Source organism: Macaca mulatta, chromosome 8 (genome assembly GCF_049350105.2).
Source record: "Macaca mulatta isolate MMU2019108-1 chromosome 8, T2T-MMU8v2.0, whole genome shotgun sequence".
Lineage (NCBI taxonomy): Eukaryota > Metazoa > Chordata > Mammalia > Primates > Cercopithecidae > Macaca > Macaca mulatta.
The window spans coordinates 135,605,623-135,619,093 of NC_133413.1; the positions used below are offsets into that span (position 1 = coordinate 135,605,623).

General features: G+C 37.4%; 1 protein-coding gene across 8 annotated transcripts in view; it reads left to right on the top strand.

Moving 5' to 3' along the window:
* The window catches only part of NSMCE2 (NSE2 (MMS21) homolog, SMC5-SMC6 complex SUMO ligase), a 270,105-nt gene that overhangs the window by 78,673 nt on the left and 177,961 nt on the right, over positions 1 to 13,471 (top strand). For all 8 annotated transcript variants that reach the window (XM_077944027.1, XM_028852907.2, XM_015145978.3 and 5 more), the window contains one exon: positions 8,897 to 9,050. In XM_077944027.1, the coding sequence (XP_077800153.1) occupies positions 8,897 to 9,050 (154 nt within the window). The remainder of the gene's footprint in view (positions 1 to 8,896; positions 9,051 to 13,471) is intronic.

Here is a 13,471-nt window from a genome sequence, read left to right on the forward strand (position 1 = left end):
TACTCTTTCACTGTTAAATCTTGAGTGAGACACCATGGCGATGAATGGGGCACTCAGTCATTCTGTGGATGGCAGAGGTGTGGTGGACAGGAAAGGCAGTTTCATATTCAGAATGTGTGTCTTTTCATACGAAGACTGACAAGTGACCACTAAAAGTTAGCATGTATGTCTGAAATCATGTATGTTTTCATAAAATTAAGTCCATTCTGAGTTGTTACTTGGAGGCACAAGCAAAGTAAAACATTTAAGATGAACGGAGGTTTGAATGAGTTGAAACTGGCTGACACTGACTCACTATGACCTTGGGCAAGACGCTTAACTATTGCGAGCTGCCTATTCCTCATATCTGTGAAATTGGGATAATGATATTTTTGTGTATATAAGGCTTTGAACCACTCAGACGAAAGGTGCTGTGTAAGTGCAAAGCGTTTTAACAACAATAATAATAATCCTCATTTCACCTTGCCCTCAGTGTGACCTGTGTTTACATTGAGCACTGTTAAAAAGATTGCCTGTGAAATGGTATTCTGAATAGTTATGTTGCTGTATGTTCTCCCAGCACTTGATATATTTCCTTCCCAACACTTTTTATAGTTTGCGATAATCTGCTTGATATTTGAATATTTGTTTCCCCCACTAGATCAAAAGCCTCTGAGGACAATGGGGACCACTTTAGTCTGTTTGTTATAACATCTCCAAGGCCTAGCATGGTTCCCACATGTGGTAGATGTTCAGTAAATATTTATTGAATGAATAAATGAATAAATAAATAATGCATGTTTCTATGAATTTCTGCCAAAATAACACAAAAACCCCAGAGATGTAAAATCAGTTTGGTTTCTTTTCCACCAATATGGGAATCCAAATGCCATATTCTGTGTAAATAAATCATTCCGGTTGGCCATCATCTTATAGTGGGCATAGTGCCATGGGAAATTTATTGGAGTAATTTTTAACAGCATAAATGTTTAGTAACAGATGCACATAGATGGCAGGTTGCCTCATTCAGCTTCCATCTGTTAGACAACTGTCTATTCCAATAAGACTAGTCCATTAGAACTAGACAAATAGCATTCTTACCCATGTTTAAGCTTATTCATTTTCACAATTTTTCCAAAAGGCTTGAAGGAGGAAAGGTGTTTCCATGTTTGGTTGGCTGCTACGTAATAATAGTGTATTACAACACCTTGGCAAACCATAAAGTCCATTTGATGTGTCATAATGCTCAACAAGGAAGTATTCTCTCTTAAATGTTTTGTCAAAAGTCAAAACCATGCTAAATAGTGGCACTAGGAAACACACTCAGCTACAGGTAATTTGGTCCAATAGAGTTCAGTGTAGGTTGTGCAACTGGCAACAGAAACTGGCAGGAGATGAAGAGGTATAATCCATGCTGGTCATCATTAGTGTGTGTGATTTTTAAATAGGACAGAGGCAATATACTAACTCTAGAAAATATAGTGTGTCCATATGTACATGCAATTAGGTTATACCCAGTGAAAGCATGATTATTCTCAGCTTAGGCATGCCTTTTAAAAACAACTTTACCAAGTTTTTTTTGCTATATAAAGGTGGAGACAGTGTTGGCCTATATAAATTTACCCTGTGCACGGCAAGTTGGGTTGGTGGTGTGTCATTAAGTGTGGGCCATCTTCCATAAATGTCTTGGTGCTTAGCATAATGCCTGGCACCCAGCTGGGACTCAGTAATTATTTGTTGAATGAATGTTCTAGGATCAATTGAGGCAATTCCCTCTGGATTTCCAGCATGAAAGCAGTTCCATAACCTTAGATCACTACGAATTAAAACTTGGAATAAAAAGTTGGAATACTTAAGAGTACTAGTACTAAGCAGAACACAAGGCAAACTACTTATCACTAGTATGTGTCTGTGATAAACTTCTGAAGGCTGTGTCGTTTCCAAAATGTCAGTCACTGAGTATGTGTTATTTTGGGAGGCAGACATCTAACAATGGCTGTTTTGGAGAAAGTCAATCAATCTGGGTCTTGGTTCAGTTACAGGAATGACTAATTTTATACTAGATTCTCACATGATTCAAAAAGTGTGTGAATGACTCAGCTCATTAATATCCTTAGCCCCTGTGATCTCCCTTCCTAGTGAAACGATGGTTATAAGGCAATAATGATAATTGGAGGAGGAGGAGACTTTGACTTTGCCCTGTGGCAATAAAATGGCACACTTTAAGTAATTACATATGCATACAATATTGTTTGAAAGAAATGAGTTATATTATCGTCATATAAATACATTTAATGTTTGTGTTAAAATATGGTGAAAATAATATGTAGTTTCAGCATGGGTAAGGACTGAGTTCTGCTTTTTGTTTCTACCATTATCTTTTTTTCTAAAACAAGCCTCTGTTTATAAGGACAGAGCCATTTGGAGGCCTAACTTAGTTCCTAACAGTCAACTCATTGATTACCTTCTCCTTGCTGACATAGAGAAATACTGCAGTCATAGGGGTGTTGGGTTCTGATTACATGTAGCTAAGTATTCACAAGTGATTTTGAGCTAAAATGAGCAATTCATTGAAGAGTCTGTGGAATTTCTGGGAATTTGCATGTTTCTCCCTGTTACTGTTTCCTTCTTTTTGAAGCAATTCATTAAACAAAGACCTGGATATTTGGAGTGAGCCTTTGTGCATATGTCTGCTCTTGCTAGAGTCTCTAGTGACTCAAAAGTCTAATGCATACTTTTCACTTCTTATTTAGCTTGATTTCTCTGCAGCATTTGACAGATCTCAAAATTCCTTCCTAAACTTTGTGGATATTTTCTTTTGGTTGTTTCTTAACTCTTAACTTTTTCTTTTTAAACTCTTCTAGCTGCCCTTAAAATGTGATATCCTCCAGAGTTCGGTCTTGGTCCTTTTTTGTTGTTGTTGTTTCTATTTATTCAGTCTCCTTGGTGATCCCCTTCACTTCCATGGTTTCCATTAAAATCCATACACTGGTTGCTCCACGTGGGTGGTTTTTTTTTTTTTTTTTTTTTTGAGACGGAGTCTCGCTCTGCCGTTCAGGCTGGAGTGCAGTGGCCGGTTCTCAGCTCACTGCAAGCTCCGCCTCCCGGGTTTACGCCATTCTCCTGCCTCAGCCTCCTCAGCCTCCTGAGTAGCTGGGACTACAGGCGCCCGCCACCTCGCCCGGCTAGTTTTTTTTTTGTATTTTTTAGTAGAGATGGGGTTTCACCGTGTTAGCCAGGATGGTCTCGATCTCCTGACCTCGTGATCCGCCCGTCTCGGCCTCCCAAAGTGCTGGGATTACAGGCTTGAGCCACCGCGCCCGGCCCATGTGGGTGTTTTTATGTCAGTCTTGATAAGCTACAGACCTGTGTATTCAGCAACACTGGAGATATATATAGATAGATACTAATAGTAACAATACTAACAGCTACTCGTTATTGAATATTTTCTGCATCAGACAGGTGAGTGCTTTATTGCTTCATTTATTTACCTCACAGCAATACTATACTTTGTCTTAAAAACCAGAAGAATGTCTCATAAAGATCCCGGTTTCTAACTGTCCTGGAAAAGCCCGAAGCCTTCTTACCTGGAAGTAGGCATTGGCAGTCAAGTAACAGCTTTCCTCTTATCTGGGGCTTGTACCATCTACTTCACACAGTCCTCACCACTTCCTATGGGCCTGCACTTATTGTGAGTTTCCTCATATCCTTGCTTGTCTAGCCCCATAGGCATTTCTGACACCTGTAAAGACAATTGACATGCTTTCCCAGCTGGTTGCAGACTTCTCTATTTTTTGCCCTGGTACTGGAATGGTTTTCTCAAATGAAATTTGTTACTTGGTTTCTCTTAATAGTTTTTTATGTATGTTTCTTTGTCAGCTCCTCCTCATCCCACAACTATGTTGAAGTCTCTGCTGAAGTTAGAAGGAAAAGAATAAAAGTTTTTGATCATTTACTATGGGCCAGAGTTAAACACAGGCTTGGTTTAGTTAAGTCTTCACAGCATTGAGGTGGGTGTTCCTGATTCCTAATTAAGAGAGGAGAGAATTTCAAGGCCCAGGGGATTGTCTTAAGATCCATACCCAGAGTGGATTCAGATCTGTCTGATCCCAAGCTCCAAGTTTTTTCTTCTCCATCATAACAACTTCTAGCTCCTGTTCCTCTATACAAATAAACAAGTATCTTTAGCACTCTCATTCCCTTGATCTGCTTCTCATCTTGTTCTTCATTTGCCATCAAACTTTATACATTGGTTCACACGCAACTCCGTTAACCCCTTTCTCATCTCAACACAGTGTATTTAGCCTTCCTATAATTTACGCATTCACCCACATCATCTGAGCACCCACTGTGCAACAGGCAGTGTGCCAGACACCAGGGACATAACCCTTGTCTGAGAGAAGCTTCATGGAGCCATAATTCCAGCGCTGTGTGCAGCATGCCTTGTAATTAAATCCCGTGGATTTAAGGATTAGCCCTTTTCTTACTTAAGCTCACTTGCATCATTTTCCCCAAAGGACAAGCACTTCTCTAATGGAAATTTTCTCTTTCCTTTCTTCTGTAGCATTCCTCATTGCTGGTTTTCTTCTTTTGTTTTTCAGAGTTCCTTTTTCATCTCTCTTCTTTTTCCCATGCCCTCATTTTAAATGTTTCCAGCTTCATACTAGGTAACTTCACTTCGAAGTCTTACGGTTTCAGTGATTTCTGCTGCTTTCCTCAAGACAATAGCATTTGACTAGTTGTCCACATTAAATATCTTGGAGGTATCATTACTCCCTTGTCTTCCTCTCACAACAAGAGTTGATGATTCTGCTTCAAAAACAGCGTCCCAGTTGCCAGCCCCTTTGCCATTAGTTAACATATGGCAGCAACTGCCCTCTCCTTCCCTGTCAGTTGTGTGTCCTCCAGGCATTAACGATAGTAATTTTTTTTTTTTTTAACTCTCAGTATCACTTTACTCCTTGAAATCTTGTAGTGTCTTTCTCACTGCCTGTTGGGTCAGGTCTCAGTTCTATAATCTGGCTTCCAGAGCTGTTGACCCTCTGCTCCTGATCCACTCTTCTGGTCTACTCTCATTTTAGCTACAGTGCTTAGCACATAGAGAGCACTCACTGAATACTGGATGAGTAAGCGGGTGGTACGGAAAAATCTGACGTTTTGTTGTCAAAGGGCAGAATTAAATTTTTATCATGTAAGTATGGTACCTACTATTTACTTCTCAGTAGCTTCTCTCATTTTTAAATTATAATGTTATAAACATTAATCCAGTGTATTGTGTTTCTCTGAAATTCATATGTTGAAGTCCTAACCCCTAGTGGGACCTCCGAATTTGACTGTATTTGGAATCAGGTCTTTAAAGAAGTCATTAAGTTGGCCAGGCGCGGTGGCTCATGCCTGTAATCCCAGCACTTGGGAGCCCGAGGCAGATCACAAGGTCAGGAGATCGAGACCATCCTGGCTAACATGGTGAAACCCCATCTCTACTAAAAATACAAAAAATTAGCCGGGCATGGTAGCGGGCGCAGTGGCGGGCGCCTGTAGTCCCAGCTACTTAGAAGGCTGAGGCAGGAGAATGGCGTGAACCCGGGAGGTGGAGCTTGCAGTGAGTCGAGATCGTGCCACTGTACTCCAGCCTGGGTGACAGAGCGAGACTCTGCCTCAAAAAAAAAAAAAAAAAAAGTCATTAAGTTAACTTGAGGTCAGTAAGTGGGCCTTAATCCAATATGACTGATGTCCTTAATTGGAGATTTGGACACAGACCTGTGTAGAGGGAAGACCATGTGATGCCATAGGACCCAGCCCTGCTGATGCCTTGATCTTGGACTTCTTGATTCTAGAACTGTGACAAAATAAATTTCTGTTGTTTAAGCCACCTAATCTGTGATACTTTGTTATTGCAGCCCTAGTAAATTAATACACCTAGTATCTTTTAATTCACTGAGATTCTAAGTCCTGTATCTGGGGAGACTTTATTATTGGGGAAAGGATGGACCTAATAATCTAATAGATCCTCTCTTTCCAACTCAAATTTCTTTGAGGTGTTTGAAATTTGTCCAGGGAAGTTAAAGGTTACAGTAAACTGTGATCATGCCACTGTACTCCATCCTGGGTGACAGAGCCCGACCCTGTCTCTTTAATTTAAAAAAAAAAAAAAAATTATCCTAGGGAAAGAGGGTCATCTTTATTATCTTTTTCATACTACATGATCAGCCACTCAATTTTTTTCCTCTCATTAATCTATTTCTCTTAGATATTCAAACAAAGCAAGAAACCATTAAAAAATAGTTAGTGCCCATTTATTTTATTGATTTAAAGAGATAATGAGTTGAATTTTTTAAAATTTCATTTTGATAGCTAGAGTACAGTAAGTTCTCTTTGCAATGGATGGCCATGCAGACTCAAACTTTCAGAGAAGACATTTACAGCAGTGGATTTATGTGCTTTACAGCAGTTTTCTAAAGGTTCTGGTTATGGGGGAAAAACACAGTCAATCACTAAAAATTTAGTTTATTCAGCTTTTCCTAGTCATATTTCAGGTTGTCATGTTGTCAGACCTCAAAATGCCTCTCCCCTCCACCCCCACTCTCTACTCAGTCTTCACCTCCTCAGCAATGGTTGTAGTGGAACTGTGGAAATTAAGTAGGTTGTGTTAGAGACTTTGTTGGAAGACAGCATTCAGATTTTACTTATCATCTGCTTAGATCATCCCAGATTACATAATAATTTCAGACTGATTGCACCTTGACAAGGCTCACCCGAATGCCTTCCTATAATGTTACCATTAACATCTTAGGTGGATTTGAGTCCATTTTATTTTATAAATCCAGAAAGAGAGCCTATAATCCTATTCTAAAGAACCAGCAATTTATTTTCTAGGTCTGCTCTCAATTCTTGATGCTACGATTTTGAACTTCCTGCATTTTGTTCTGTTATGTAGAGGTAGAGGATAGCTAGTCACCATGTATAATAGCTCTTTTTCTTGAGATATAAGGCAGTATTAAATTGTCTTTCTATCTTCTCTTTTCCAAATTGAGCTTTATTGGTTCTTTAGCCGTACAGTACTTCTGTTAAATCCTTAATTACATATAACACTTGTCATTAAAGCCTTTCCATGTTTTCTAAAACTCTCTTTAATGGTGAATCCAGCACTTGGGGGTTAGCAATACAAGAAGACAGTTCCTACACTAAAATATAAATTTTAGACATTTTGGTTTCATGCTTAATTCTCATTTTCTATTTAGTAATCAAAATGCATAGCAATTAAGCAAAAGAAGATTATATGTTTTTTCTCTGTGACAAAAGTTAAAGCAGATATTTGAAGATAATCTTCTGAATTCATATGCATTGATAACTCAGATTCATAGAGATTAGGAATATATGCCACTGACTAGAACCAATATCAAGAATTTTCTTTATCTAACTTGTTGTCTTAGCATTACCTCTGACTAGTTGGATGTAGAAGATAAGTCATTTGACTTCATTCTAAATCATTTTATTTATTTGTGAAACTGGGGGGAGGAGATCAAGATTAGATTATCTCTAAGCTGTCTTCCAGCCTAGAAATTGTACTGTATGCTAATAATAATGGCAGCTAATAAATCGTGGCTTTTAGTGGGTAAGTATATTTGGAGCTAATAAGATTAACTTATTTGAAATACATGTTGAGTACTACCTACTGTGTGCTGGGCACTGGTAATACCGTGATAAATCAGACATCTTTCAAGGAGTTTACACTTTATTAGGGGAAAGAGGCATAAAAATAAGCAATTGAATATTCCTGGAGTGTTCCTGGAGTAGAAGTCTGTCTAAAGTGTATGGGGCACAATAGAGAGTCTGGTGAGTTTTGCTTGGCAGCAGGAGCATCAGGAAAGGGCCAGTGATGAAAGGGAGCAATTATGAAGGCCTGATGCAGAGCAGCTGCAGCGAAGTGGTGAGGCAGCAGCTTGACTATAGTGGCTAAAGCTGGAGGATGAGAAAGTGGAAAGAGTGGCTCCTTTTTTCCCCCAAGGAGGTGGAATATGAACAGAAAATAACTGGGGGCAGGGAGCTGGGATTATAAGAGGTTGTTTGTTTTAAAAAAATGGGTGTGAAGGGCCTGTGTAAAGGTTCTTGAGAAAAGAGCGCGTAGAGAGGAAAGTTTGTTGTAAAGGAGATGAAAAAGATGTAATTAAGAACAGGGTTGAGAATGGATAGAGAAATAGATAAATTGATAGATATGTGATAACACACACAGAGCAGAATGTTAATTGTGGCACCTAGGAAGTAGATGAATGAGTGTTCACAATATTCTTCCATCAACCTTTCTGCATATTTGAAAGTTTATAATATTGGGAAATGATTTTATAATATTGGGAATGGAGGAGAACATGGGTTGATAATTTAGCCTTGAACAGAATCAGGGGACACTTATTCCTTGGCATAGCAGGACGTTATGGAAGGTCAAGTCTAAAACCCCAGCCACTTTTGTAAAGTAGAAGTGACTCTCACCTGCTAGGGTGGAGGGCCAAAAAAAAAAAAAAAAAAAAGATTGTTGAGCATGAAGGATGGAATAACCACTGGTGAGTGCGAGAGAGAACTGACCAGACTTGGGTGGTGATGCTCAGGTCTGATGAAGTTGCCACATTTGTGATTGTCCCTGGTAGTTATTAGAAGACAACAAGTTAGTAGGATCATTGAAGGGCCACTAGCTTATGGAAGCCAAAATAGAATGAGTAGTTGGCATGAATGAGTCCCTTCAATATTTGCCAGCAGTCTGTCCTAGAACATGTCCCAACCTCTCTGGTGCTTTGTTCAAGAGATTGTTTTCAACCTTACTATCTTTTGCTTTGAATTATCTGAGATAAAAACAATGTTGCAAAACTTTGTTAACACTATTATTGTTAACATTTAACTCAGGTTATTTTGTTGTGTCCCTTAGGTAAAAGAAGAACGTCCAGAAAAAATACCAGATTTAAAATTACTGGTGGAGAAGAAATTTTTGGCTTTACAGAACAAGAATTCTGATGCAGACTTTCAAAATAATGAAAAATTTGTACAGTTTAAACAACAGCTGAAAGAACTAAAGAAGCAATGTAAGTCAACATGCTTTGCTTTGGTTTGGCTTTTTGAAATTAGGGAACTGACTTAATGAACAGCCCAGTTAACTGATTTTATAACGTTTGCTTATCTGCTTGGCTTGATCCTCTTTCTAAGTTGCTTTCTATTGTTGCAATTCTGTATTTTGTCTAATTTTTGGTTCAAATCAGCCTGCCCATTTCTGAAAGCCAACAGTTTCCACAAAGTGCTCAGAAAATTTCCCAGCAGCTAGTTATGTGTATTGTCCCATTGCTGGGGAGGGGAATTGGGAAAACAAAATAAAACTGAAAACTATTTTATTTAAATACCAATGGTATTGTTCAAGTTTTAAACTGCTGTGCCATGCTTTAAGATAACCATACTTTGATTCTGGTTTTGCCGCTTTGGAGTAATATTAGCTATGTTTTCTCAGAAGACCACTTTATCTTCTCAACTATAGACCAAAATCTCTCTGATCCGTTTTAGCATTGTGGTAGGATAAAATTCCATGTGGTTTTTAAATTTGTTGCCTTCTTAATAAACTATTACATTCAGGTTTTTTAGTGGACATAATTTTGACTTAAGAATTAGAGCAGGCAATATAATTTTTTATACCAAAAAAAATTTTTAGACAGTATTTACCAGAAATAATATATCTTTTCTGCACAGTAAAGTACATATGTCCTTTCTTTTCCCATTCTTCCATGTGGTCCACATACCAATTTTATATAAATGGATTTTTTCACATTAGCATCTATTTAGTCCTATAGTCTTTGCTTCTTTTAGGATTGAGAAGCTTGTATTTCTTAAAGAAGTGAATAGTGAAGCAAATAACCTTTTCTAACTTCAGTCTCCCAACACCTTCATTTACACACACATAGAGCAGGAATGTTGTATGATAAATGAGACATAAATTTACCTCATGTCCTTATATGTGCTTAATGTGGGGATTCGTATTTTGAAATAGGCTTTCTTTTAAATATAAGCATTTTCTTTAAATTGATGCTGAGATCTCAAAAAATGACTGAGGAAGCTGCTTCACTTTTGTCTATTTTACAAATAACTTAAGTTTCACAATTTGGAATGTTTTGCAATCATGATGAGACTTTTGTTTTTACTGTAGATTTAACCAGTAAGCATTTTCCCCATATTTTAAGTTTATTTTTTGTTCTTTTTTGAACAGCACAGCTCCCAACATTCTTCTAATGTATTTTTCACTCTTCCCTCAAATGATTAATAATTCCCCAAAGAGATAATAATTTGCCAGTGGCTTTCTGATCTTAAAGATGCTTGTGAATTAATTGTACAGCCGTGAGAATTAGACATTATTCCCCTTAAATATACATGGGCCATATAGTCTTTATCCTTTATCCATGATACTTATTATTCAGTGGTGTGTGTGTGTGTGTGTATGTGTGTGTAGTATCTGGCACATGGACCTGTGATTACCAGCCTGAGGCCAACAAATCCCCTCAGTTGGGATGTAGAGATTAAACAAAGCTTTTAAAAGCTCACATTATATGACCTCAAGGTTGTTTACCTGGTCGTCTCATGGTAATTAGAAACTCTGATTGGCAGCTTTCGATTTCTTGGTTAAAAACCTAAATAAACTGATTGTTTTAGGCATTTTTTCAAAGGTGTTCTCAGTGAAAAGTCCGGGAACTATTCTATTTGGTGCTTAGTGAAAATATTTTGAACTAATGTATGTACCAGTTATTAACATTTCTTTATTAAATGCAAAAGTTTTTTTGTCAAATAAATAGCAATTTTTCAATCTTGAAAAAAAAAAAAGATCCTAACGAATTTCACTTTTGGTGTTGGTTTAAGTAGCCGAATGTATTTTATTTGACTATTTGGAACCAGTACTCATAAATTGTGGCAGACTTAGCATCCAATCACAATTCCTGATTTTTAAGTAATTTTATAATACAGGTTGAAGGACAAATATTCAAAAATATAAATTGTTTCTTCTTTTGTTATTGTTTACAAAGTTATTATTCCACAAGGTAAAGGATGGAGACTTTTAGAATCATATACTCATGGAGAAACACTTTCTAATTAAGAACAACAAAATGATAAATGTTGAAATCGTGGCTATCGTTTCTTAAATCTCTCTAAAATGGGGTTGGAAAAAGAAAGAAAATGTTTCCTCAGGCCACCAGTACACGTTATTTGGATAAACAGTCAAACCTCATGTATATTTATATTGAAAGAAATACTTCCTTATATAAGGTTTCCCTGTATATTGTAACAGTGGAATTAAAATAACTTTCCCCTAAAATAATTAAAATAAAAATTTCCCCTAGAATTTTTTTTAAAAAAGTTTTTAAATTTCAAGTGACAGAACAAACAAAATATTAATACTTTAAAAAAATTCTCTATAAGATCTGTATGCCTTACTTGCAAAATGTAATTTTAGTGCGGTATTATTAGCACTATTAATTAAACTTGTACCATGTCTAGTGGATTTTCTTTTAGATTTAACACTGCTGTGAGGGTTCTAATTAGGATCAGGCCCCCACAATATTTGTGTAGCCAGGTCACAGGTACACTATGATATGTAAATGAGCTAATGAATCGTTTTGGGATATGTTCTTGTGGCAAGGAATTGCAATAATAATTTTTTTTTTTTTTTTTTTAAAGATTAGAAAATAGAGGCTAGGGAGAGAGACTTGCTTCTAGATGCCTGTTTTGACAGAGTAAAAGCTGAAGTACTTTTATGGTCTACATAGATCCAAAGAGTTGTTTTATGAAAATATCCACCATGTCTTCACTAACTTTATTATGTGAGAACATAAATGCAGGGGATTGCATTTGACCAAATCAGGATGTAATCAGAGAAATGCCAGGAATCTTTTAGGTGGGAAGAGGCCAAGATAGAGCTTGCAATGAAGTTGTCTCCCAGGTGGTTTTGTCTCGTGGGCAGGCCTAGGTACACTGTGCTGGCAGTGTATGAGCTGTAAGTTGATCTGTCTGTGGCTCAGCAGCTGGTTCTCAAAGTTTTTGGTCTTATGCTCCCTTTACATTCTTAATTTTTTTTTTTTTTTTTTGAGACAGAGTCTCGCTTTGTTACCCATGCTGAAGTACAGTGGTGCAATCCTGGCTCACTTCAACCTCCTCCTCCCAGGTTCAAGTGATTCTCCTGCCTCAGCCTCCCAAGTAGCTGGGATTATACGTGCACACCACCACACCCAGCTAATTTTTGTATTTTTAGTAGAGACAGGGTTTTGCCACGTTGGCCAGGCCGGTCTTGAACTCCTGACCTCAGGTGATCCACCTGCCTCAGCCTCCCAAAGTGTTGGGATTACAGGCATGAGCCACCACGCCTGGTCACATTCCTAAAATTTACTGAGAGCCCCCAGAGAGCTTTTGTTTATTGGTTATATCAACTGACATTTATCATGTTAGAAATCAAAACTGAAGAATTTTTAAAATATTAACATATTAAAAATAAGCCTGTGGCATGTTAATATGAACAGTATTTGATATGGAATACCACTTTACATTTTACAAACATAGAGGAAAAATTATTGAGAAGAGTGGCATTCTTTTACATTTTTGCCAGTCTCTTCAATTTTTGGCTTATTTAATAGAAGGTAGCTAGATCCTCATATTTGCATCTATATTTGGTCTATTTTGTTGATGTATACAAAGAAAATTTTGTCTCACACATTGGTAACTGAACTTGCTGAAAAGATCTTGCAGACCTCCAGAAGTTCTCACTTTGACAACTCTAGATCTAGGCCAGGGGTCAGTAAACTCTGGGCCATGGAACAAATTCAGCCTGCCTCCTGATTTTCTATGGCCTGCAAGCTAACAGTGGTTTTTATATTTTTTAATTGTTGGAGAAAAAAATCAAAAGAGGAGTAATATTTGGTGACTTGTGAAAATTATACGAAAATTCTATTTCAGTGTCCATAAATAGTTTCATGGCAACATAGTCATACTCACCTGTTAATGTGTTTTCTGTGGGTACTGTCACACTGTCATGGCAGGGTTGAGTGGGTGTGTCACAGATCATCTGGTTAGCAGAGCTTATCATATTTATTATCTGGCTTTTTACAGTAAATGTTTACTGACCCTTGATCTAAATTATATTCAGAAATAATGGCAGTTTTTATTTTTTTAATTTTAGATTTTTTCCCTAAATACCATCCATTTGTCTCAGGTACATTCAGAACACTTTGAGGATTCACTGTGTATGAATTACTATAGTTGAGGCTCTGAAATAAAAAGTGAAAAGCAGGACTCTGTAAATGCAGAAGACAGTGTATACACACATGATATAATATGAGAACCATTAACAACAACTATCAAGTCAAAAGCAAAGAAAACATCAGAAACAAATGTTATACAATGTGGGACCTAAGTGAGGAGAGTGAAAACAGAAATGCCATGCCAGTCAACTGGTACGGGGCTTTCTGGAGCAGGAGGTTCA